Here is a 26,885-nt window from a genome sequence, read left to right as displayed (position 1 = left end):
CCGCCCTCTTCACACACGCCCACCCGCGCCGCCCTCTTCACCCACCCGCGCCGCCCTCTTCACACACGCCCACCCGCGCCGCCCTCTTCACACACGCCCACCCGCGCCGCCCTCTTCACCCACCCGCGCCGCCCTCTTCACACACGCCCACCCGCGCCGCCCTCTTCACACACGCCCACCCGCGCCGCCCTCTTCACACACACTCATCCGCGCCGCCCTCTTCACCCACCCGCGCCGCCCTCTTCACACACGCCCACCCGCGCCGCCCTCTTCACCCACCCGCGCCGCCCTCTTCACACACGCCCACCCGCGCCGCCCTCTTCACACACACTCATCCGCGCCGCCCTCTTCACACACGCCCACCCGCGCCGCCCTCTTCACACACGCCCACCCGCGCCGCCCTCTTCACACACGCCCACCCGCGCCGCCCTCTTCACCCACCCGCGCCGCCCTCTTCACACACGCCCACCCGCGCCGCCCTCTTCACACACGCCCACCCGCGCCGCCCTCTTCACCCACCCGCGCCGCCCTCTTCACACACACTCATCCGCGCCGCCCTCTTCACACACCCGCGCCGCCCTCTTCACACCCGCCCACCCGCGCCGCCCTCTTCACACACACTCATCCGCGCCGCCCTCTTCACACACCCGCGCCGCCCTCTTCACACCCGCCCACCCGCGCCGCCCTCTTCACACACCCGCGCCGCCCTCTTCACACACCCGCGCCGCCCTCTTCACACACCCGCGCCGCCCTCTTCACACACACTCATCCGCGCCGCCCTCTTCACCCACCCGCGCCGCCCTCTTCACACACGCCCACCCGCGCCGCCCTCTTCACACACACTCATCCGCGCCGCCCTCTTCACACACGCCCACCCGCGCCGCCCTCTTCACACACGCCCACCCGCGCCGCCCTCTTCACACACCCGCGCCGCCCTCTTCACACACACTCATCCGCGCCGCCCTCTTCACCCACCCGCGCCGCCCTCTTCACACACGCCCACCCGCGCCGCCCTCTTCACACACGCCCACCCGCGCCGCCCTCTTCACACACGCTCATCCGCGCCGCCCTCTTCACACACGCCCACCCGCGCCGCCCTCTTCACACACGCCCACCCGCGCCGCCCTCTTCACACACGCTCATCCGCGCCGCCCTCTTCACACACGCCCACCCGCGCCGCCCTCTTCACACACGCCCACCCGCGCCGCCCTCTTCACACACGCCCACCCGCGCCGCCCTCTTCACACACGCTCATCCGCGCCGCCCTCTTCACCCACCCGCGCCGCCCTCTTCACACACGCCCACCCGCGCCGCCCTCTTCACACACACTCATCCGCGCCGCCCTCTTCACCCACCCGCGCCGCCCTCTTCACACACGCCCACCCGCGCCGCCCTCTTCACACACCCGCGCCGCCCTCTTCACACACACTCATCCGCGCCGCCCTCTTCACCCACCCGCGCCGCCCTCTTCACACACGCCCACCCGCGCCGCCCTCTTCACACACACTCATCCGCGCCGCCCTCTTCACCCACCCGCGCCGCCCTCTTCACACACGCCCACCCGCGCCGCCCTCTTCACACACGCCCACCCGCGCCGCCCTCTTCACACACGCCCACCCGCGCCGCCCTCTTCACACACACTCATCCGCGCCGCCCTCTTCACCCACCCGCGCCGCCCTCTTCACACACGCCCACCCGCGCCGCCCTCTTCACACACGCCCACCCGCGCCGCCCTCTTCACACACACTCACTGTCGCTGCATCTCTGCACACACGCTCACCGGTGCCACACGAAGTGTGTGCAGAGTGCGGCACCAGTGAGTGTATGTGCAGAGTGCGGTGCCGGTGAGTGCGTGTGCAGAGCAGAGAATCCAAACCCAGAACCAGTGCTAAAGAGTTCTCCTGTCTTGCAACTTTACACATTTGAGACAAATTAGCATGGGAAACTTCACTTATACAAATAAAACAAAAGACCCCCAGCACACCACCCTGTGAATCTTTCACACAATCAGCAAATGTGGTAGGCTTGCTTCCAGGAACCATTAGAATTTAAACAAACCGATTTTTAAAAACCTGGCAGTAGTCTATGAGCTTTGAAAAGTTAAGTATAGGCCTGCGCGGTGGCTTAGGCCTGTAATCCCAGCACTCTGGGAGGCCAAGGTGGGTGGATTACCTGAGGTCAGGAGTTTAAGACCAGCCTGGCCAACACGGTGAAACCCCGTCTCTACTAAAAATACAAAAATTAGCCAGGCGTGGTGGTGGGCGCCTGTAATCCCAGCTACTCAGGAGGCTGAGGCAGGAGAATCACTTGAACCTGGGAAGCGGAGGTTGCAGTGAGCCAGGATCGCACCACTGCACTCTAGCCTGGGCAACAAGAACAAAACTCTGTCTCAAAAAAGAAAAAGTTAAGTATAAAACAAACAAAAATCTGAAAAAGATCTTACTTGGACTTGCAGGGCACACATGCACATGCATACACGCGTCTGCTTAATGAAAGCGGCACTGATTTTCAACGTTCTACCTAGCTCTACTGGGTGTCCTGTGAAGGACACGGGGGTCATGAGGGTACCAGAGGTGCTGCCCCCTTCACACCCACCTCGACCGCCGCACTGTCCGATAGGCACTGGGAAGAGAATGCTTTGCTTTTGAGTGTGATCTAGACCTGGACTTGGATGACGAATGGTACTTGGGAGAACGTGATCTTGTTCGAGATCTTTTTTTGTGCTTTTTCTTTTTCTTTTCTTTCTCTTCTTCTCTCGGTGGATCTTTGCTTTTGCTCGAAGGCCTATCGGGTGGTTTAACTTCTAAAGTAGGCAGAGGCCTGCCTCCAGTCAGTAGAGGGCAGGGCGTAGTGCTGGATTCCTAAGAATAAAAGGAAAATCTGGGTGTTAACAGGGAAAACAGAACATTGAAGATGTATATCTATAAAATCTCAACTTTGGGCCCCTCACACCAACAAACACAGCAACCATCTCTTAGAAAGTCTCCTCCTGTGGCTATCCAGAGTGACCTCCTTGTCACCTCCCAGGATGCAAAAGGAGAAAGTGAACCCTCTGGTTCCCGAGCATTTCCACAGGCAGCACTCTCTTCCCAGCCCCCAGGCTGTGGACAGCCGGAGCCAACAAGAGGAGCACAGTATTAGAGTATTAGAGATGCTACGCTGGAAAAAAATACGTTCCTTTTTAGTTCACCCACTGTGGAAGTCAGTGTGGCGATTCCTCAGGGATCTAGAACTAGAAATACCATTTGACCCAGCCATCCCATTACTGGGTATATACCCAAAGGATTATAAATCATGCTGCTATAAAGTCACATGCACACGTATGTTTATTGCGGCACTATTCACAATAGCAAAGATTTCGAACCAACCCAAATGTCCAACAATGACAGACTGGATTAAGAAAATGTGGCACATATACACCATGGAATACTATGCAGCCATAAAAAATGATGAGTTCATGTCCTTTGTAGGGACATGGATGAAGCTGGAAACCATCATTCTCAGCAAACTATCACCAAGGACAAAAAACCAAACACCGCATGTTCTCACTCATAGGTGGGAACTGAACAATGAGAACACATGGACACAGGAAGGGGAACATCACACACCGGGGACTGTTGTGGGGTGGGGGGAGGGGGGAGGGATAGCATTGGGAGATATACCTAACGTTAAATGATGAGTTCATGGGTGCAGCACACCAGCATGGCACATGTATACATATGTAACTAACCTGCACGTTGTGCACATGTACCCTAAAACTTAAAGGATAATAAAAAAAAATAGTTCTTAAGGAAAAACAAAAAAAACAGTTTTAACTACCAGAGGAGAGATTCCTCAGACCTCCGATGTTAGGTTTTTACATGAGTATCGGCACTACTCTGAAAATAATTTTTAAAGAAGGTCTAGGCTCCCCTTTGATGTTTTAAAACCTCTCCATCTGAGTGTCACATACAGACAGAAGAGCATCTGAATCTTCAACGCATGCTGACACATTTCCACCACAGCGCATCGGAACCAGATCAGGAGACAGCACCCTTCAACAGCACAGGCCTGCAGCCTGCCCCTCTTTACCCAGAAAGCTCACTCTCTCCTCACTTTAAGTGAATTTTAAATTATAGCCGTTAAACATTTCACACCTTTAGACACAGTGAAAAATCTGCAATTTATCCTTTGTGCCTCGAAGAAATTCAGGTTAGGTGCTGGGGTGGGACCCAGTCTCCCAGGCTGCCCCCAGCTGCTCCCCGGGGAGAGAGCTCCAGCCCCGCCCGTGGCAGTGTGCGCAGGACGGCATCTGTGAAAGGCAAAGTGCTAACGGGGCTTCCCTCCCTTCTTTCCTCTCCTTAGGTCCGCTGTGGCAAGGCCAACTGGCTGCGGGAAAACACTGTAGAAACGATTCTTCTACAGTTACGCTTCTTACTTTGGCTTTGAGATCAAAAGCAATTCAGCAGAGCCCTGGTGGGGCAGGCCCCAATTTAAGATGAGTTTCCACTTGAGCTGGCTGCTTTATGATGGCACGGTGATTTCTCAGCCCTCTGTTCAGCCTCCTTGCTGTTTCCGTTTACACTGTGCTCTCTAATGCCCCTCCCTGGTTGTGGGTGCGCTGCGGGCAGGAGGGCAGGGATGAATTCCTCCTTGGGATCCGATGGCCGCTATGAAGTTCATCTTTAAGTCTCTGCCTAAATTATCTCCAGGGACATTTTGGCAAAAAAATCCACTTGACTGTGGGACAGTTCTTATCAAAAAGGTCTTTCTCATTTAAAATTCTGTTAAGTGTAACAATATTTTTCAGGTCAAACTTTTAAATATTTTATTATTTTTGTTTGTTTGTTTTGAGGCAGAGTCTTGCTCTGTTGCCGGGGTGGAGTGCAGTGGTGTGATCTCAGCTCACCGCAACCTCCGCCTCCCGGCCTCAAGTGATTCTTGTGCCTCAGCCTCCTGAGTAGCTGGGGTTACAGGCATGTGCCATCATGCTCAGCTAATTTTTTTTTTTTTTGTATTTTTAGTAGAGAAAGGGTTTTGCTATTTTGGCCAGGCTGGTCTCAAACTCCTGGCCTCAAGTGAACTGCACACCTCAGCATCCCAAAGTGCTGAGATTACGGGCGTGAATCACCGTGCCCAGCTAAAATATTTTATTGCTTACATAATTCTAACACACAAACGTCCAATGACAAACCAAGCTCTATATCCAAGAACACCTCCACTCTGGCATTAGTCAGGATTTGCCCACAAGCAATGCTAAATGATCCTTTAAATTAAAAATACAATAAATAAAAAGGTAGTAAGCTTTACAACTTCAGAGGCTCAACATCCTAGCTATGGCCTCTCCCATACACACCGAAAGGGAGAGGGCTTCCATTCTGCAAAGAGCAGAGAACACAGGTTTGTGAGCTGAGCACATCCTCTGAGGCGAGCCCTGGGTGGACACCAGAGAAATCAGCTGATGCACTAAAAAAATCCCAGTATCCACGGCCTCTACATCAGGAGCACACGCTACACAGAAAGCAAGCTGGCCCCCCAATATCCACGGCCTCTACATCAGGAGCACACGCTACACAGAAAGCAAGCCGGCCCCCCAATATCCACAGCCTCTACATCAGGAGCACACGCTGCGCAGAAAGCAAGCCGGCCCCCCAATATCCACGGCCTCTACATCAGGAGCACACGCTACACAGAAAGCAAGCCGGCCCAGGGGATGAAAGACGCCATTGGGAACCTCAACACGGGCACCTGTGAGTGTTCGGGAAGTCAGAGCTGCTGCAGGTCCTTTCAACAAGGCCCGGGATTTCCCCAGGAAAACAAAGAGAGAGCTGAAGAGAAGGAGAGCTGAGACACATACTCCACCCTCGAGTAAGGAGTTTGTTCTGTGACGAGAAGGAAGAGAAACACGTCTTTGCTGTCTTTTTCTGGTGAAGAACTCTCCTCATTTACTCTCTCCACGCTCACAAAATCACTGCACTAATTTGGTGTGTGATTGGTAAGGCGCTGCGTTAAAACAGAGGGGAGATGGAAAAACATGGTCCCTGGCAAACGTCTGTGAAAGACAAAACCAAACGGGCGCGAGACGCCATCTGAGGCACAGTCAAGACAAACAGGAGTGCGAGGAGTCAACTCTCCAGCTGAGTTTCTATTCATATTTCTACTTAATGATTTGAGCCTCCCAACTTTTTTTTTTGCCTTTATCCTACTAATGCCTGTCATTAATAATACTTATCTCACCACTGTGCTTAAAGACTAGGGCTCCATTTTGAAGCGACGGGACAATCTGAATCAACACTTTCAAATGTCACTTGTAATCAAGTCCAGGTCTATTTATTCCAACAACACGATCATCCTTCACCATGAAGGTGAAAACTAGAGCTGCTGTGGCCTCTGCCAGGCTGAATTAAGATGGTTCATTATGTTGACATGACTGCTTTTTTCAGCTTCAAGTGCTAAAAGTGAACAAGGACTGATGCCAAACACAGCTTCCCAGAAACCACAGCTGCCTTTGAGATGCATTTTTAATATTCCAGCAAAAATGATCAAAACGGAAGTCATGTTTGAATGTAGGGGGCAGACATACATTGGTTTAGGTAGAGTCTGGGACAAAGCAAATAACTTCTGAAAAATGGTCATTTATGAGAGCATTAACAGCTTACCGCCTGCCACTTCTGTAACATTGGAAATTAACATTGATTAGTCCCCCTTTGTCACGATGAAGTATTTGGCAACAAAATTAGCACATGAACTAGCAACGATTATTTCCTACTGTGGCAAAACAAACTGCTCAAAAGCAGACCGACTTTCTATCTGATTGTATTTGAAAATAAAAGAAATCTTATTTGTGAAGGGCACTACATTAACTATGAAATGAATAACCAACACTGCGGCGTCGCTCTCCATCCCTTCACCCAGCCCCACTGCCCTACCACGTCCTGCCCAGGTGCATCCTCCCACCCCTGCCTCCACTCTGCTCCAGCGCCCCCTGCCCCGCAGCCACACTGTCTCAGCGGAAATGCGGCTCTCATCCTGTCGGTCTCTCGTGCTCACTTATTCTGGCGTCCCAGGCTCTCCACAACTGGCCTCCTATTGTCATTCCGGTTCTGCCTGAGAAAGCGTCTTCCTGAGTGGGGCCACCTGTCCTTTACCACCTGTGGGTCTTTAGCCCTCGTGGGCCCTCACTATTCTGGTAAGCTCCTCAAGGCCTCGCCTGAGCCCCAGGTCCCGGAGCCGCCACTCTCCTCCTGGCTGTGCTGTCCTGATGGAAATGCCCATGTGTGAACAGCAACAGCTCAAATGCAGTCATGGTCACTGGTTAACAAGCAAGCTTCTAATGCATATCCCAAAGCACCTCAGCACCTAGCACACAGCAGAGATTCAGCAAACACAGGCGGGTTTCGGTTCCTATTTCCTTTTCAAACTCTTACTGGAATCGTAAACTTGGCAGATCAGTAACTTGAAAACATTTGTGGGCTGGGTGCAGTGGCTCATGCCTGTCATCCTAGCATCTTGAGAGGCCAAGGCGGGAGAACTGCTTGAGGCCAGGAGTTCAAGACCAGTCTGGGCAATATAGCAAAATCCCATCTCTACCAAAAATACAAAAAAATTTAGCTGGGCATGGTGGCAAGTGCATGTAAGTCCTAGCTACTTTGGAGGCTGAGGTAGGAGGAGTGCTTCAGGCCGGGAGGTCAAGGCTGCAGTGAGCTGTGATGGTACCACTGCATTCCAGCTCGGGCGACAGAGTGAGACTCTCTCAAAAAGAAAAAGAAAAAAAATTTGTGGAATCTAAGAAATCATCCCGCAGTCTGTTGCTACTATGTAAATGACCGCATGAAAAAAGGGGTTCAATGAAGACTTCTGCCTTCTCTTCATCCTGGATTACGAACACACACTAGGAATGAAGAGAGAATGTACGTGATACAGGCAGGAGGCAGGGAAATACTCATGAGGGCTTCACACTCAAGCCTGGACCCGTGGCCCAAAGTGACAACTATCCCTGTTTTCCCACCTGAATGTTGCCTTTTGGCCTGCTCTGCCCCCTATCCTGTGCCCATAAGAACCCCAGACTCCAGACAAAGGGGACACACACAGAAGAGAAAGCATCTGAGCGAAGAGAGGAGAGGAAGCAGCTGGATGTTGGAGAGGAGTTTGGCTGAGGGATGGCCAGACTCCAGGGGAAAATTATCTTCCTGCTGTACCCCCTTGTCAGCTTCCCTTTCTGCTGAGAGCCACTTCCACAGCTCAATAAAGTCCTCCACATTCACCACCCTTTAATTCGTTCGTGTGACCTGATTCTTGCTGGACGCCGGACAAGAAATCAGGTACCAAGAGGGCAGGGTGTAAAGGCTGTCACCCTGACCCTCCACTGAGCTGATTAACACTCAACACTGATTGTAACACAGGCTTTCTGGGGCTCCAGGGGTCACAGACACCCACTCCCAGACGGCAGAGCTAAAAGAGCATTGTAATATGCTTGGAGGCTGCCGTGAGGCCAGCGCAGAGCCTGCTCCCGCTAGAGAGGAGCCTTCCTTTGCTCTGGTTCCCGCACCTGTCCGTTCGTGTGGTCACTCCCGTAAGGGATTGAGTGGCAGCCGAGGAAACGAGCCACCCCCTGTGCCAGTCCTGAGAAGGGTCAAGGGAACTCTCCAGTCTCACATGCAGGTTTATATGCACGATTTTTGCGTATGCTTTTATATATTTTATATGCCACTTGAAAAATTTAGAGTGCTGCCAATATCTTTCCATGCCAATAGGCACACTTTAGGACATCACTTACAACTGTACCTGAATATGTAAAATCACCTTTCCTAACGATCAACAGGACTGAACAGGAACATGGACGCAGAAAGATCGAGTACAAATGGGAATTCAGCACGTTGTAAAGAAGGCTCTGTGAGTCACTGGGGAAAAGATGTATGACTTAGTGAATGCGTTGCATCGATAGTGACGTGCTCCTCAAACTCAAATAAATTCCAAGTGTGGCAGGTCAGAAATGTACCGGGGAAAAAATGTTTGTGACACTGATGACAAACAGCTAACATGACGCAGCATAAGACAAAGAAAGGGCCCTTCCTGGGCTGAAGAAACACGGGCCCAGGCTAAGGGAAAGCCAGTTCAAAAGGCAGCAGACAATGCCAAGAAACATTAGCAAAGTGGCCGGGAGCGGTGGCTCAGGCTTGTAATCCCAGCACTTTGAGAGGCTGAGGCGGGCGGATCACGAGGTCAAGAGATTGAGACCATCCTGGCCAACATGGTGAAACCCTGTCTCTACTAAAAATACAAAAATTACCTGGGCGTGGTGGCGCCCGCCTATAGTCCCAGCTACCTGGGAGGCTGAGGCAGGAGAATCACTTGAACCTGGGAGGCAGAGGTTGCAGTAAGCCAATTGAGCTGAGATCGCGCTACTGCACTTCAGCCTGGAGACAGAGCGAGACTCCGTCTCAGACAAAAAAAAAAAAGAGACATTAGCAAAGTGACTCAGTGTTACTTACCATTAAATACGTAAGTTAAAGCAGATGCTGCTTTCCCACCGAAAGGCTGATGGTAACCAATGCCGACAGGGACATGAAGAAATAGTTCGCACACCCTACGGGGGCAAATAAAACTGCTACGGTCCCTTCAGAGGTCAACTGAGCAGTATCTCAAATTAAAAAAGGAATTCCATGGTGAGGATTTCCCCCGTGGGTGCACTCACTGGAGTACACAAGACACAGGACACAGATTGGGTGAAAGCGGCATCGTTCACAAAGACAGACCCACAGCTCACATTTCCTACAGCAGGGGAGGGGCACACACAGAGGGGGTGATTTACAGGTAAACTACTTAAGAGTCATTCGGTCACTAAATACCTACCGAGTGCCTGTAACACACCAAACACTACTGTAAGCATTGATAACAGAAGGATCTCTACTGTAAGTGAAAAAAGTTGTCAGAAAAATATGTAGGGTATGATCCCCTATGAGGTTTTACATCTCCACATACATGAATCGAATTGAGTTTTTCCCCTCAAGGATTCACTTGGCCTCCCAAAGTGTTCGGAAACAAACGGGGTAGATGCACACGACCGAGCACCATTCAACTGTAAAAAGGAAGGGGGTCCAATGCGGCTGCCGCATGGCTGGACCCAGAGGATACCACGCTAGGTGAAGTCAGCCAGGCACAGAAGCACAGACACTGCAGAATCCCACTCACATGCGGTCCCCAGGAGTCCCGTTCACAGAGGCTGCAAGCAGGTGGGTGCCAGGGCTGGGGGAGGGGAGGGCAGAGAGTTACTATTTAATGGCTACAGAGTTTTGGTTTTAGAAGACGGACATCCTGGGAATGGTTGGGTGGTAATAGTTGCACAGTGTGAATATACTTAATGCCAGCATAAACTGCACAGTTAAAAAAGGTAAAATGGTAACCTTTATGTTAAAAACTCAAACTCTACAGAAGGGAGAGAATTGAGAGGAATTTTAAAAAGTGCCATTTCCACAGGAATTAAAAAAAATACACAAGAAAGAAAGGACCTCTCCTCTTTGTTTTATACCTTTCTCTAGCATTGGAACTTTAAAAATCATATGTATACATCAGTTTTATAAAAAGTAAAGACAGAGAAGTGACTGTCCTTCAGGCACATAAGCTGCACTGTGGCTGTTTTCAGTTAACTTTAAGGTGACAGCAAAACTCCTGCCATGTTATGCCAGGCCTTGTATAAGGGAGTGTCCTCATGCCACCCTGCAGAGCCAGCCCGAGCTAGCCACGGCCCCAACAGACCTGGGGGTGCCATGAGCCTCCTGGTGCCGACGTGCACTCAGCCACGCAGGCTTCCTCACCCAGGGCATGCGGTGGCCAAACGTGGTCTTGTCTCAAGTCCTCCTGGACTCCGAGAATTTCACAGCTACATAGCTGGGTCAAATGTCTCAACATCAGCGAGTAAAGTAGATGCTAGAATACTTAGTAAAGTCAAGGGTAACCTGTCCCAGAAGTTGTTTTAGGCTAAAAATATTTTTGAGTTTGAATTTTATTTATGGCAATTGCCAATTTAATTACAAGTATTTTTGTTTCAGAAGCAATTAAAGACATTTATCATCATCTGCTACAACCATTACATTTTTGTTGAAATGGCTTGGTAGCTGTAATCTGCATACACAGACACACACATATATCCAGGGAGAGCATCCTAGTGATTTAAACGCTCATTTCTATGTTCTACAGATTCAAAAACCAATGCCTGCAAACAGGAGAGGTGAGAGGGTACGTATAAAAATAAATAGGACAGATTGAGACCATCTTGGCTAACATGGTGAAACCCCGTCTCTACTAAAAATACAAAAAATTAGCCGGGCGTGGTGGCAGGCGCCTGTAGTCCCAGCTACTCGGGAGGCTGAGGCAGGAGAATGGTGTGAACCTGGGAGGCGGAGGTTGCAGTGAGCCAAGACTGCGCCACTGCACTCCAGCCTGGGCGAGAGAGCAAGACTCCGTCTCAAAAAACAAACAAATAAACAAATAAAATAAAATAAATCAATAGGACACAGACCTAAGCTGTGACATATCTTGTGTCTATAAGGAGATAATTCTGGTTGCTGTGATGCGGAACTACAGCAGATTGGGAAAAACTGGGCTAGTGATAAATTATACTTGTGACTGAGTTTCACTGGAAATTTTATGACAACATACACGTACAGTCATGTAATATAACTGGCTAAAGCATTCCTGTGAATGTCTTTCAATTAACCCCTTTACCCGCTGCACAAACGATATCAAAACATGAGAACCCGTACGCCACTGTAACAGGTCCCTTACTTTCTTAAATTCCCTTCCCTCCTTGCTACATGCATATTTTCATGCTGTAACCACGAAGTGGATATATTTTATACTGTGCTTCTCCTGCTTATTACATCAGAAGCATTTTCTGTGTGGCTACAAGCGTCCTCATGATCATTTTTGTTGTTGTGTATTTCACCCCTTATTGCTGCAGAATATCCTTTTTTTTTTGAGAAGGAGTCTCGCTCTGTCGCCCAGGCTGGAGTACAGTGGTGCAGTCTTGGCTCACTGCAACCTCTGCCTGCCAGGTTCAAGAGATTCTCCTGCCTCAGCCTCCCGAGTAGCTGGGATTACAGGCATGCTCCACCACGCTCGGCTAATTTTTTGTATTTTTAGTAGAGACGAGGTTTCACCATGTTGACCCCAGACTGATCTCGAATTCCTGGCCTCAAGCGATCCACCCGCCTTGGCCTCCCAAAGTGTTCGGATTACAGGTATGAGCCACCACGTCCAGCCAAGAAATCCTATTAAAGCTAAGGAATGACCACAGATCCTTCGGCCATAACTGGCTGAAGTGAGGAGCCAGGAGGCAGCCCCGACTCTGAAGAGCTGTGGAAAGGCTGTGAGACAGAGTCCCGGGGGGCTGTTGGGGGTTCCCACCTTGCCTGAAAATGTTCGTTTCTGGGGCTGGCATGTCAAATGGCTCAGAGGAGCTGAGGCTACAGCGGGTGGCCAGAGCACTCGGGACTCAGGGCAGGAGCCCACCCTGCGGCACTCGGGGACTCGACAGGGTCTCACACAAACTCATCTTCTCTGCTCTTCTAATTCTCCCCTCCTTGCTCGTCAGTTATTCTTTCTGAGGCCTCCTGCCAGATGTGAGAGGATTTCAGACTGACTCCCAAAACAAGAAAGCTGATTCAGCCTTCAGCATCATTTGAAAAGTCTGAGCTTAGAATGTTGTTTTCCACAGAAAAATAAGCGAAGTGACTTCAAGCAGAAAATCAGTTTTGAATAATGGCCCTGGACTCTTAGAAACGTCAATATAATTAAAGTGAAAGGCTCATTCTGTACTATGGGAAAAAAAGATCTACAAAAGACATGTGGGGCCACTTGGAGCAACGTGGCTGCGGCCTGCAGAGGAAGTGATGGACACCATCGGCAGACGATCTGCATGCAGCGCTGTGTTTCCCAGGAGAAGGCCCTTCATGGGAAATGCAGCTGCAGTATTCAGGGCAGAGCGGTCACCACATCTGCAACGACTCTCAGAGAGGGCGAGCACGCGTGGGTCAACGTGCGCACATATAGATGAGCGAGCACGCACATGCAATCGCCTGGGGCGCTGGGGGCATCTTCCCATTCTTTCCAATTTTTTGAAGGTTTGAAACTTTTCAAAAAGTAAAATTCCTGGAGTTACTACCTTTTTTATTCTTTCCAACTTTTATTTATTTCATCACCCAGGCAGCGAGCATAGTAGCTAACAGGGAGGTTTTTGATCTTCACCCTCCCCCCTCCCTCCCTCCCTCCACCCTCAATGAAGCCCTCGAGTCTGCTGTTCTCTTCTCTGTGTCCATGTGTGCTCAATGTTTAGCTCCCACTTGTAAGCGAGAACATGTGGTGTCTGATTTTCTGTTCCTGTGTTCATTCATTTTTTTAAAGAGAGAGATTAGGTTGAGAAAGATTTTATAAAATGATTTTTAAGTGCTGTTGAAATAACATAAAACCACAACTTTTTAGCTATTGTCTAATTGTAGATGTAAACCCATTCTAATATTATAGTTCAAATGTTAAGTCAGCTTTTAATTCACCTACAATTATAGGACTAGCTACTAAAATGCCCAGTTTTGTCACAGTTTATTGATACAAAGACAACCCTCCTTTAATCCTCAAAGGATGTGTCCCACTCTATTATTTTTCTTACTTTAAAAGAGCTATGTCTCCAAAATGCTCCTAAACTCCCCAAAGAATTTCTGGATATTCTTGTAGTTTAAATACAAAATAAAATTCAGAGACAGAACTACTATAAAGAATCTAAAATTAAACTTAAAAGATTCTAAATTGATGTGACAAAAAAAAAAGCAGAGTTTTTGCTGACTATGATTAATTGCTATGCTGCTGCTGCGGAAGGCACGTGTTTCCTGAAGGCCTCTGGTCTCGGACACGCATGGGAGCAATCCCCTTGGCACAGGAGCCAGTGTCTACTGAAGACCTCTGGTCTTGGACACGCATGGGAGCAATCCCCTTGGCACAGGAGCCAGTGTCTACTGAAGGCCTCTGGTCTCGGACACGCATGGGAGCAATCCCCTTGGCACAGGAGCCAGTGTCTACTGAAGGCCTCTGGTCTGAGGCACTGTTCTGAGCACCCCCCCTTGGCAGGGAGACTTGTAAGGCAGCCACGTGATGACCCCCATGTAAGGCCCTATTCCTGCTCACACCACTGAGGAAGGAGCCATGTACTCCTGGAGTCTGTTCTCTTAACTCCCTCTTCCTTTTTCTCTTTAATTAAAGTGCTGACATTGATACAGACCGTGGCAAAAGGATTTCTGCCCCACGTGTGAGCGCAATACTGGTGCTGCTGTGGAGGCGGGGCTTCAGTGAAGTGTGTCCACCACATTTCCCCAGCAGGACCCATGGGAGGCACTCCCCAAGCCCTCCTGCCAGCCCCATAAGGGCAGCCGTGAAGCAGAGGCTCCCCTGAAATCGCGGGCAGTGTTTGCTGCTGGCGTGACTGTGCACTGACAGGGGAGACTGCTGGCAAATTCTTAGATTCACTGCTATAGAGTAAAAGCCGCTCAACCATGTCGGGAGGAAGAGCTGGGAGCTCATATCCCTCACTCAGGCCAGAGACTAGGGCAGCTGGAGGGAGACACATCCTCCCTGCCTCTATGTACCACACAGCCCCGCAGATACCAATGTGGGATTTTACTATACCTCGACACTGAAAGGATTCTCCTCAATTTTCCCAGCTTCTGCTTCCGGCAGAGGATTTTTGAGGGTCTGTAAAAATAACGCCGCTTTCCTTTTACGTTCTGCTTGAAGCTGTTTCTCTTTTGACTCCTTAGACGCCTGGGCCAGCTTTTCCCGGGCAGCAGCTGCGAGGCGATCTTCCAGCTTTTGCTTTGCTTAAGGAATAAACAAAGAAAAAAGAGAAGTTTAGAGCAAACAGTATTTTATCTGATCTTAATTTTCACAGGTTGCAAAAGTGTCATACAATGCAGTTAGTTAAAGTTTCTGAATAGGTACATACGTTGGACAAATCAAATTTTGAGAGAATTAGTTTATAACGTGCCCTTTTTTGGACATTTTACTTTCAGAGTTAGAAGGCTGGTGAGACTCTACACTAACGAAAGCTGGAATAATGAAAACCTCAGAGTGGCTCTCAGCATATATCCAAAATATTCACACCAGGCAATGAATACTCTATGAGAAGTGTTTTATTCCAAATGATCCGACAGTTGGTTAGTTTACATACAGGAAGGACAGATTCAGATGTACAGGCATGAGTACAAGTTTGCTTAGGGAGAACACCACAGCACAATGGAAGTTCTTGATGGTGGATTGTGGTTGAAAAATGGCTTTTTTTTTTTTTTTCTTTGAGACGGAGTTTTTGCTCTTGTTGCCCAGGCTGGAGTGCAATGGCGTGATCTCAGCTCACTGCAACCTCTGCCTCCCGGGTTCAAGCGATTCTCCTGCCTCAGCCCCCCAAGTAGCTGGGATTACAGGCGTGTGCCACCACGCCCGGCTAATTTTGTTTTTTCAGTAGAGATGGGGTCTCACCATGTTGGCCAGGCTGGTTTCTAACTTCTGACCTCAGGTGATCCACCCACCTTAGCCTCCCAAAGTGCTGGGATTACAGGCATGAGCCACCGCGCCTGGCCTGAAAATTGGCCTCTTTTAAATGTTGCTTGATCTGAATGTGTGTATACAGGAAAAGCAATTTAAGAAAATCAGTTAGAATAGATAACAACCACAATGCAGCAACCATTATTTGACTGCTTTAATGCAGAGCAGAATTTATTCTGGAGTCGGGATGGGAAGACTACATGCTGTCCCCATGCTGCCAGCAGTGTTGGGGTGGGTGTGGTGGCCACACTGCAGCCCATGAAGATGAGCCGCAGCCGGAAAACCAGCTGGGGACACACCACCTTCAAGGGCCCAGTGGTTCTGTGGGTAGGCAGCCTCACAAGAGGGCATCTCCTAGTTTGGTTCCTGAGCTGGGAAGACAGGCTGAGCCTTTTACCCTGGGGCTGCCAGCCAAGTGCAAAGTGAGCTGCCATTAATGCATTCCACTGTGGCGCATTAGGGCTAAGACGGCCAACTCAGTTTCTTCGAAAACAAACTGCCAGCGGCACTGCATTTGAGGCTCAGTGAAGAGCAGAGCTCATTCCTCTAAAAGAGAACGTTTCAAAACCTCAGACATGTTACACAACTCCCAAATAGGTCTGATTTCCAAAGGCTTCAGATTCTAGTTGGCAGCCTCGAGATTTTTTGGCTTAGCAGATAAATCTTATATTTGTGTATTTCCTTTCTTTCAAGAAGTTTAAAAGCTATCAACAAACCTTGCTTTGCTTCTAGCTCCTCCTGGGTAAGTTGAGGCTTCTTCTCCTCAACAACTACACAGGGTGGGGCAACTGCTGGGTTAGTGTTTGCAGCACTACTAGAACTTTCTTGGCCTTCTTTGCTTTCTTCATCATCATCACTGTCATCATCTAGCTTAACACGATTTTTTTCCAGGGGAAGCAGATCATTTTCTTTGGCCTTGATTGCAAAGCTTATTGGAGCAAAGGAAGCTATTGAGGAAAGGTGAGAATTATGATACATGTTACAGAGTGGAAATCTTTGCAGGCCCTGCTACCCACCTGAGCATCGGCTGCTGGGAAGGGGATGACTAGCATGGAGCCACATCATATGCAGAGTCTACGGTGGGGGACGCCGTGCCGTCAGAGCAGACCTGTGCAGATGTGCACTGCATGGCGTGGGGCTGGGGTGAGCCCCTGAACCATGCTGTGAGAACCGCACTGACTGGGGACTGCATGGCAAGGGCACACTCGCTGATGCCAGGGCAGTCACCTGCAATTTTAAATGGCCAATTCTTGTCATTTTTCTTTTCTTTTCTTTTTGAGATGGAGTCTCGCTCTGTCGCCCAGGCTGGAGTGCAGTGGCACGATCTCAGCTCACTACAACCTCTGCCTCCTAGGTTCAAGCGATTCTCCTGCCTCAGCCTCCTGAGTAGCTGGGAGTACAGGCGCCCGCCGCCATGCCTGGCTAAATTTTTCTATTTTTAGTAGAGATGGGGTTTCACCGTGTTAGCCAGGATGGTCTTGATCTCCTGACCTCGTGATCCGCCTGCCTCGGCCTCCCAAAGTGCTGGGATTATAGACGTGAGCCACTGTGCCCGGCCTCATTTTTCTTTAAAAAAAAAAAAAAAAAAAAAAAAAAAAATTCATGGCTCAGCATATATCTAAATTTGCTTCAGGAGGCATATGATGTGACTCCACTATAAACAGGTCTCTTTAAAAAATTCCCCATGATAAAAAATAGCCTTTTCTTACAAAGCAAAAATTACAGAATCCATGCCTTTATTCAGCAAACATTTTTACCTACTTTGTGACAGGCATTATGTTAGACCATTTTCCACACCTGTAAGAAAATGTCAAACCCAGCGTGACAAAAATTTAGAAGCAATCCCTCCTCTTAGAATATCCAGAAGGCTTAAATTTAAGGGAAATATGGAGGCCCTGAAGAAAAAATCATCTTTCCCGCCCCACCACTCAATGAACACAGAGTCCCTTTCTCTTTTAGATGCTGTGATAAATGGCTCTTGACAAGAACTAACTGGTTGCAATAAGATACAGTATTTTAAAAAACCATCAGTTGTTATTTATGAAGAATATTCAAGGCACCCACAATGAAGGGGATGCTAAGTGCACCGCAAACCAGGTGACGGAGAGGGAAGTGGGTTCTGGGTAAACAAGGCCGCTTCTGGAAGGGCTGCAACTTATGTTTGTGATGCCACCTCTGCAGCACAGGGTGGGCTACCTGGCTGGCCCCTGGCGGAGGTCTTCCCGCTTTAGCATTTTATGGCTCCAAACCCACGTGTGATGTGAAGTAGACAGTTAAGCATGTGATAGCCCAGACCCTCTGAAATATAACCACTTTTCATCAACGACTGCCTCAGGGAACAGGGCACACACAAAGATACTGATACCGGGACAGCAGTATTTTATAACATCAAAATAAAAAGCAGCAGGGCCGGCAGCTGAAGCCAGATGATGAGCACATGTGTGGGGCGTGAGTGGCCATTATGTGATATTCTGTTTTCGTACATGTTTGAGATTTTCCATAAGAAAAAAAAAATTGGCCGGGTGCAGTGGCTTACGCCTGTAATCCCAGCACTTTGGGAGGCCAAGGCAGGTGGATCACAAGATCAGGAATTCAAGACCAGCAGGGCCAACATGGTGAAACCCTGTCTCTACTAAAAATACACAAATTAGCTGGGTTTGGTGGCGGGCGCCTGTAATCGCAGCTACTTGGGAGGCTGAGACAGGGGAATCACTTGAACCCGGGAGGCAGAGGCAGAGGTTACAGTGGGCTGAGATCACGCCACTGCACTACTCCAGCCTGGGTGACAGAGTGAGATTCTATCTCAAAAAAAAACAAAAAACAAAACAAAACAAACAAGGGGCTAGACTAAAATATATCACAAAATGATTTAGTAACAATTATTTCCAAACCATCTCCCCAAATTAGAAAAATATGCAATCAACAAATAAGAGTATTAAGATGAAAGCTTCCAGAACACCTTCTAGCAATGCTTATTTCATTTTACATTTTATTTTATTTTTTTTGAGAAAGGGTTTCACTGTGTTGCCCAGGCTGCAGTGCAGCGGTGCAATCATAGCTTATTGCAGCCTTGACTTCCTGGCCTCAAGCAATCCTCCTGCCTGAGCCTCCTGAAGTGCTGGGATGACAAGCATGAGCCACCATGCCCAGCCTCAAGTAGACTTTTTTTTTGTTTTTTTTTTTTTGGAGACAGAGTCTCGCTCTGTCGCCCAGGCTGAAGTGCAAAGGCGCGATCTCAGCTCACTGCAACTTCTGCCTCCCAGGTTCAAGCGATTCTCCTGCCTCAGCCTCTTGAGTAGCTGGGATTACAGGTGCTCGCCACCATGCCCAGCTAATTTTTTGTATTTTTAGTAGAGATGGGTTTCACCATGTTGGCCAGGCTGGTCTCGAACTCCTGACCTCAGGTGATCCACCTTGTCCGGCCTGTCAAGTAGACATTTTAAAGCTAGTATCTATGCACACCAAACACAAAGCCAAAACCACAGCTACTCACTCTAAGAGTGGCCTATGGCACACAGCCCACAGGCCTCCCTTACTCAGCCTTTACAGCTCCACAGGATGGACACTGAGAGGCTTCCCATTTTACAGATGGGAAAACCGAGGCTGAAAAGATTAAGTAAGTTTCTCCAGGTACCTCAGGTCAGTACAGGGAATCAGGAATTACTCTTTATGTGGAATTTTTCAATCACAAAATTGTTGCTTCTGCCTAGAATCTTCCTTGCAGATCACGTCACAGCACATGGAAAGCATGTCCTACAGCTTCAGTGAGTAGGTCTCACGCTGCATTCAGAATAAACCCAGTTCCTTCCCAAGGCTGCCACGTCCCTGAGTGATCGGGGCCACTGCTCCACGTTTGCACTGCCCCTCACCTCTGCCTGAGAGCTGCCTGCTCTTCTTCTGTCCCTTTCACATTCTTCAAGGATCGGCCCCCACGATGCCTCCTCAGACAGGCCCTGCCCAACCTCTTTCCTGCACACCACTCACTGTGATTTGCATTCAGGCACTGATGGTCCACTATCTCCTAGGCGGTGGAGGACGGGACCATGCGGGGACAGATGCACGGCTGACATGGCATCGGGCACCCCTGAGTGAACCCGCCATCTTCCATAGCAAATAGGTTTCTGTTTTTTAGCTAACAACTCTTATTGCTAACTTCTAACTTCAAAAGTAATATACATTTTCTGTGGGAGATTTTGAAAACATATGAGCAAATAGATCAACTGCAATTCCAATATGGAAAAAAATCATCTGAACATAATCAGTGGATTCCCAGGCAGAAGTGTACAATGGCACACGTGTGTAAAATGGGGGCACAGCTCCTTGTTTCATAACCTGCTATTTTCACTTTGAGACGGAGTTTCACTCTTTCGCCCAGGCTGGAGTGCAGTGGCGCGATCTAGGCTCACTGCAACCTCCACCTTCCAGTTTCAAGCAATTCTCCTGCCTCAGCCTCCCGATTAGCTGGGATTACAGGTGCCCGCCATCACACCTAGCTGATTTTTGTATTTTTAGTAGAGATGGGGTTTCACCATGTTGACCAGGCTGGTCTCGAAATCCTGACTTCGTGATCTGCCCCCCCTCGGCCTCCCAAAGTGCTGGGATAACAAGCGTGAGCCACCGTGTCTGGCCCCAGCAACTCCTTTCTTTACTGTGTAGACAGGTTTCTGTGTCAACACAGACCACTTAAACAGACAGCAATAAGTAGTATGGACATGTCAATTCACAATTTCCCATAACTGTTTCCAAGTTTTTTTTTTAATTTTAAAAAACAAACATGCCCTACAACGAACATCCATGTATAGACATCTTGGTAAAACACGTTTCTAGGAGTAGAAGGTCATTTTCATTTAAAACTCAGTCCATATTACTGGGTTCTATCAACTTACACTCAAAAACAGTATTCCTACTGCCCACAGCCTCTCTCTCATTGTTACTTTTTTTAAACTTTATCAATTTGAGAGGCAAAAAATAAAAACTTGTTAATGAGGCTACATTGAAAAAATGTATTTACTAGCCATCGATTTTTCTTCTTTTTGGAACCATATTTTCATGTCCTTTGTCTATTTCTCTAGGTCAGTGACTGTCTTTTTGTATTGATTTATAAAAGCTCTTTCTATAGTGAGGATGTTAACCTTTATTTTTATGTATTAGCAGTTACTGCCACTTCTGTATTTGTCTTTTAACTTTATTCAGGCCATGCCCCCATTAGACCTACCAATCTTTCCCTATGATTTACAGCTTCAGTTCTTAAGACACTTCTTTCCAGCTCCAAGATTATTTTAAAAGGAAAATTACCTTTATATTTTTCTACTTTTCTAGTTTTATGTTTTACATTTAACTACTGGATTTACATGGAATTATGGTTGTCAAATATGTGATATCTTATTATTTTTCAAAATGGAGAGCCTGTTTTTCCAACATCAATTACTGTTATACTAAAGAAGTTTCATCATCAACATCTGAGAGAATGTTGCTGCTTTCTCGGCATCTGAGAAAGCCACTCATCTGTTAATATGTAAACTATACTAGAAGGTCTTCTCATTTTGTGACATGCTGGGATTCCTGGAACAATCCTACTTGCTCATCATCTATTACTATTTTCATACATAGCTGAATTCAGTTTAATATTTTAACATCTATACTTGTAAGTGATCGTGGTCTACAGATTGCCAAGCTTTGAGAGCTTCATACTTTTCCATCTTAATGCTCTGGAGTGGCTTTAATGATGTAGGCATTCTATTTCTTGAGGGTGAATTAACTTGACCTTTAATTTGTCTTGGCTGACTGCCTGGGTTGAGAGGTATTTCACTAACCAATTATTTTCAAAATTCTTTCAGGTCTATAGGTCTATGTTGGTTCCTGATTTCTTCATGAAATAATTTCAGCACTTATGTTTTCTTAGAAAACGATATTTTTCACTGATTTTCAAATTCATTCAAATTTAAAATAATATATGTTCTCATATACTTTATTTTCTAGTGTTAACTTCTAGTTGTAGCTTGTGTACTTAAAAAGATACCTATAATTTTCTTCCTCTGTCACGCAGGCTGGAACACAGTGGCGTGGTCTTGGCTCACTGCAACCTCCGTCTCCTGGGCTCAAAAGATCCTCCCACCTTAGCCTCCCAAGTAGCTGGGAGCACAGATGGGTGCCACCATGCCTGGCTAATTTAATTTAATTTTTTGTAGAGACATGGTCTCACGATGTTGTCCAGGCTGGTTTCTATCTCCCAGGCTTAAGTGATCCTCCCACTTCACAGCCTCTGTGAGGAGCTGGTGCTACAGGCATGTGCCACCATGCCCGGCTACATTTTTGTATTTTTAGCAGAGACGGGGTTTTGTCGTGTTGCCCAGGCTGGTCTTGAATTCCTGGACTCAAGTGATCTGCCTGCCCTGGCCTCCCAATGTGCTGGCATTATGGGCGTGAGCCACCACACTCCACAGCAATTTCTAAGCAATCTTTTCCATGTCTGATTACCAGTAGCACTAGTTTTATAATATTTTCTATTTTGTAGAATACAAATTAGAGACTTAAAAGATTTTTCTCCTGTTACGCAGGAGTCTGTTTCAGAGATGCCCATATGCCTGGAGGCTCAGCTGTGTCTCCCGAACTTTGGAATCTCTGTGGGCGCAATGACATTTCTGTCTCCGCATCTTTTCAAAGAGAGGCTGGCCTGTGCTTTTGAGAACTGAGAGTTAGCATGGGTTTTGTCAGATATTGAGTAGATCTCTGTTCAAGTGTCTCAGGCTTGGGTGGATGTAGACGGTAAACTTCTCGGTGTGTTGTTTCATCTGCCAGGTTCTAGGACAATCAGGGAGGTATGGAGAAGGTCACGCTGGTTGGCAGCAGCCGTGTGGGCAGGGCTGCTCCTCTGCAGGCCCCACAGCTGGCAGGGGTCAGGTGCCTTCCCTGGGCTCACAACCCCTCTGCACACCCCATAGCTGGCTGGGTCAGGCGCCTTCCCTGGGCTCACAAACCCTGGGGCAGCAGGCAGGCTCGGGCTGTGGTTGTGTTCTGGGGTGTGAGAAGGGATGAGGTACTGCTGCCTCTGGGACGCTCCCAGCTTGTTCCAGCCTCCTGCCTGCCCCTCTGTGGCTGACAGTCGACTCCCCTGGAGTCACTGCCCTGAGTCTCAAGGGTACTTCTCTGCAAGCTCCAGGTATGCTGCCTTACCCTGACCTATAGACAGCACCTCTCCCCGGGTTTCTAGAGCAGTAACCATTTTCCTCCTCTACTTATTACATTCCTTTGATTATCCCAGTGAGAGTATGCGGGTGGCCGGGAAGGGTGAGAGATGGATCACTTGTGCTCAGGTAACCTACTCGAATGAGAGGCCCAAAGACACACATAGTGAATTGCCTAGTTAGCGGTTCATCCACATGAATTTGGTTTCGCCGAATGATCACCATTCTCATACAACAAGGCATCTTTATGCAAAGGACGGTCCTCTTATCACCCCAGCCCACTTCCTCAATCTCTTGTCTCCACTCTGCCTTTCCTTCTGACCCAAGAGCTGTCACCTCGCCCCACTGCCACACCTCACCCCACTGCCACACCTGTCACACTCCATTCCAGGCCACCAATGCCACCAGAAATCTCTGAAGTTGCTCCAGTGGCTTAACCGCATCACAAAGTCACCAGACTGGATAAAGTTATTCCGCTGACCTAAAGCCTGTCAGATGTGCTGGCCCCTCCCCGACAGGGTGCGCCGGGGCAAGCTGGCCAAGGCTCCTTCACCAGCCACCCCCGAAGTCACTGCTGACCACCTACCGCATCTCAGCACGGGGCCGGGCAGCTCGCACCACGGGGCTCCTGCCTAGGGCTGCACCCCTGCCTCAGAGCTTCCCGTTCCTCTCGCAACACCAGCTGAACGCCTCTACTCCACAGAACCTCCCTCCTGCGGGGGGAGCCCACTGCTGCTCCACGAGGTTCCTGGCTAAGGGCCTGCTCTGGCCTTTGCTTCTGTCTGCTTTTTACACTGACTTTGTATTTTTACGTGCCTGTCTGTCCTGCGACATCAAAGTCTCGCTCCAAGAACATAACAAAGTAACTGAAATCGAGTGAGTGAAGTATTGCCTGGTAGAGATTCTCAAGGAATCTGCTTTGACAAATTAATAAATGAATTTCATTGGTACAACAGTTTGCATATAAATAGTTTCAGAAGTCCCAGGGAATATGAAGGATTATTTGAAACTTTCTGTACAAATGTCCAGTACACTGAACAGACTGTTAAACAGACACATACCTAAGGGCTGCTCACACTCACGTTACCTCCAATGCCACGCGAGGCAAGCATGACACAGCATGGAAGGCAGAGGTTTCACCACAGCAACCTCCAGGGGGCCGCCAACCCCACCCCAGCCTGCAGGTGAGGGCGCTGAGTCTGAGGTCACCGAGGATCCTACGCTTGCCGACTTACGGTGGAATGTGCAAGGCCAACATGCAAGTGGCAGCATACCTTTCACCAGCTTCCCGTCCGGGACGGTCTTACTGGACGATGCCTCCTTCTTCCCGCCTGGGCCTGCCCGTGCTCCCACCTCGGCTGCGTCTTCAGGCGCGCCATCCTCCCCAGCATCACTTGGCTTCTCGGGAGCAGAGTCTGCGGGAGCCTCTTCTGGTGCAGACACAGCCTAGAGATTAAATGTCACTATAAACTGTCAGCAGGAAATTATACAGAAATTTTAAAAAAAGAGAGATGTATACAGTATATATGTTTCACTGGACAACGGCAATTGTACATTACTGCCCAAGCAGCACTGGGAACAGACTTCCAAATCCAGATCTGCTGTTTTTTCTTACAATGGAATGTATCAAAGAGGAATGGAAGATTTTCTCCTGTCTGAAAAAACACTATACTCTTTGAAGCCCTAATACTGCCTTGGGAACCAATTTTCAGTATCTTTTCTTTGGACACTGATTACTCAGAATTCTTTAAAAATACCAAATTATCCCCATCACCTACAGAGGAGTCAGTTTCTTTCAGTGTGGGCCATTGGAGATAAGGGTCTGAAGAAATCTCCTGAGAAGCAAGGCCCATGTCATCTCTTCACCAAAACTGGCTTTACAAAAATGTCAGGGTGTCTATATAACTGAGAAGAGCAGAGCAAAGGCAGAAGAGGGGGCTGTAGGACAAAAAGCACTTCCAAGTGCGCCAGCACCACGCCGGGGATCTGGTGAGGGGGAAGGGTGTGCAGGCGCAGGCAGAGGCCGTGCTGCAGGACACCCCCAGCACCAGCTGGCCAGGCATGAGGCGCCCACTTATATTTTATATATTTCATACATGTTAACACAACAGAAGCAAGGTACCCGGCTGTCATGAAAGGTAGCTAGAAACTGTAGATGGCCAAAACATCGAACAGTTGAAGGAACAGGATTTTTTTTGTTTGTTTAGAACGTGCTGGACAAACAATCATCAACGCTGTGAACGTGGGCAGATGCTTTCAACAGATCAGGTTCCAGAGCTAAGGGGGACGTGAAAGATGGAGTATGCCAGACACACATTAAAAAAAGGTGAAGAATCACCCAGCCCTTTCACCTGTAGGAGAATAAACAGAAAGCGACTATCTGATCTGGAAGGCAGAGCCACCTCTAACAGCTTCACAGCCTCCCTGCATTCAGACACGTACCTGCGTGCTATCGCCCCCTTCTTTCTGGAGGAAGAACTGCTTCTTAAACTCATAATAGGCATTATACTGGTGCCACGGCTGCAGGAACTCAAATCTGAGCAGAAAAAGAAAGAAAATGGGTCATTTACCAAGACAAGCTCACTGAAGTAACAACAGGCCCTGTTCTCCTAGCTCTTTACTGATCTCAACAATCCCACAAGGTGGTTACTGTTTTAGCTACTCATCTTATAAACGAGGGAGACTGCACACAGGGGGTCGAAATCGCTTGCCCGGGGTTACACAGGTCACGCTGCAAATGTGACAACATATCTTTATGTTTTACTAGTACTGAGGCGTGGGACATTACTTGGTTTTTAAAAAGAAGGGTTTGTGTCTAGATTTTTAAGGCAGATTCTTGAAAACCATGAATTATAGGCTTTTATTTTAGGTAGCTTCAAAATTCCTACTTAAAAAATGAAACAAAAAACAGGTAACATAATTTAAAAACACCACCCAAGTCTAAGCAATTTAACAAGCCAATTAAAAAATGTATTTATCTAAAGACATTGGTTGGGCGTGGTGGCTCACATCTGTAATCCTAGCACTTTGGGAGGCCGAGGCAAGTGGATCACTTGAGGTCAGGAGTTTGAGACCAGCCTGGCCAACACAGTGAAACCCTGTCTCTACCAAAATACAAAAATTAACCAGGCGTGGTGGTGCGCGCCTGTAGTCCCAGCTACTCAGGAGGCTGAGACAGGAGAATTGCTTGAGCCCAGGAGGTAGAGGTTACAGTCAATCAAGATCGCGCCACTGCACTCCAGCCTGGGTGACAGAGCAAGACTCCATCTCAAAAAAAAAAAAAAAAAAAAAAAAGACATTTGAGCCAAGAAAAGGCTTAAAAATATATAAAAAAATTAATTCTGTACCTACATTTTTTTAAAAAAAAGGCTAAACGAAACCCCCAAATGCCATATACCTAACATATAAAATTCTTCTTCTGACCTTTGATCATTCTTGGCACGAACACTGGTCTCGAACTTCAGGCCGTTCCTGGCGACATACTCGGCCAGCTTGTCAATCACGGGCTGGACGTCGGGGGGCGGGGGGATGATGGCGGCCACGGGGGCAAGTGCACTGCAGGAGAAGAGTCTGTGAGACCCCTGGGCTTCAGGGGCTCGCCAAGCTCAGTCCTGGCTGCTCGGGGGTCCTCACCGCCTCAGATGCCCAGAGAGACATGTGAGTTATAAACAGTTTGTTAGGGGAGGCTCTTGTTGAAGGTGATGCACACGACAGAAACTAAAGTCAACTAGACAGGATTGTTGTCAAGAGTGAAAAATGGGGATTTTAGTGATAAAAGGTGCATTTTTCCTACTAATTAACATTTCCCCCCAATCACAAGCTAATTCTTAGAAATAACCAAGAATAAGCAGTTTGTTGTTGTTGCTGTTATATTGAAAACAAGTCGGCAAGCATGGTTCAACCTCCTTCATTTCCTGTCTGACTTGCTCAGCATGACCAGAAAGAGTCATTTTCACAGAAACTCGCGTGTTTCATTCCATTTCCCAGGAGTCTCCTTTCAAGGCGGGGCATTCCAGGCCCACTGGTAAAGCGCCTGTCTCCTACTCGTCCCCCGAACACTGGGGGCCCTCGCTGCTGGAGAAGCTAGGGCTCTGCCGATGGCTTCACAGGTTAACTAAAGTAGCTGCCAGGGTCCCC

General features: G+C 48.4%; 1 protein-coding gene across 6 annotated transcripts in view; it reads right to left on the bottom strand.

Annotated features, from left to right (window-relative positions):
• The window catches only part of SFSWAP (splicing factor SWAP), a 90,453-nt gene that overhangs the window by 20,796 nt on the left and 42,772 nt on the right, over positions 1-26,885 (bottom strand). For 5 of the 6 annotated variants that reach the window (XM_509484.9, XM_003314031.7, XM_063786150.1 and 2 more), the window contains exons 9-14: positions 26,172-26,303; positions 25,191-25,284; positions 24,023-24,194; positions 16,281-16,511; positions 14,653-14,843; positions 2,596-2,861 (exon numbers count right to left, since the gene is read on the bottom strand). In XM_509484.9, the coding sequence (XP_509484.3) occupies positions 2,596-2,861; positions 14,653-14,843; positions 16,281-16,511; positions 24,023-24,194; positions 25,191-25,284; positions 26,172-26,303 (1,086 nt within the window). The remainder of the gene's footprint in view (positions 1-2,595; positions 2,862-14,652; positions 14,844-16,280; positions 16,512-24,022; positions 24,195-25,190; positions 25,285-26,171; positions 26,304-26,885) is intronic. The other variant, XM_009426583.5, reaches the window with a different exon arrangement.

The sequence above is a fragment of the Pan troglodytes genome, chromosome 10 (assembly GCF_028858775.2).
Source record: "Pan troglodytes isolate AG18354 chromosome 10, NHGRI_mPanTro3-v2.0_pri, whole genome shotgun sequence".
In the NCBI taxonomy this organism is placed as follows: Eukaryota; Metazoa; Chordata; class Mammalia; order Primates; family Hominidae; genus Pan; species Pan troglodytes.
Note: the sequence above shows the minus strand (reverse complement) of the source record. Positions and strands in the feature narration are given on the sequence as shown.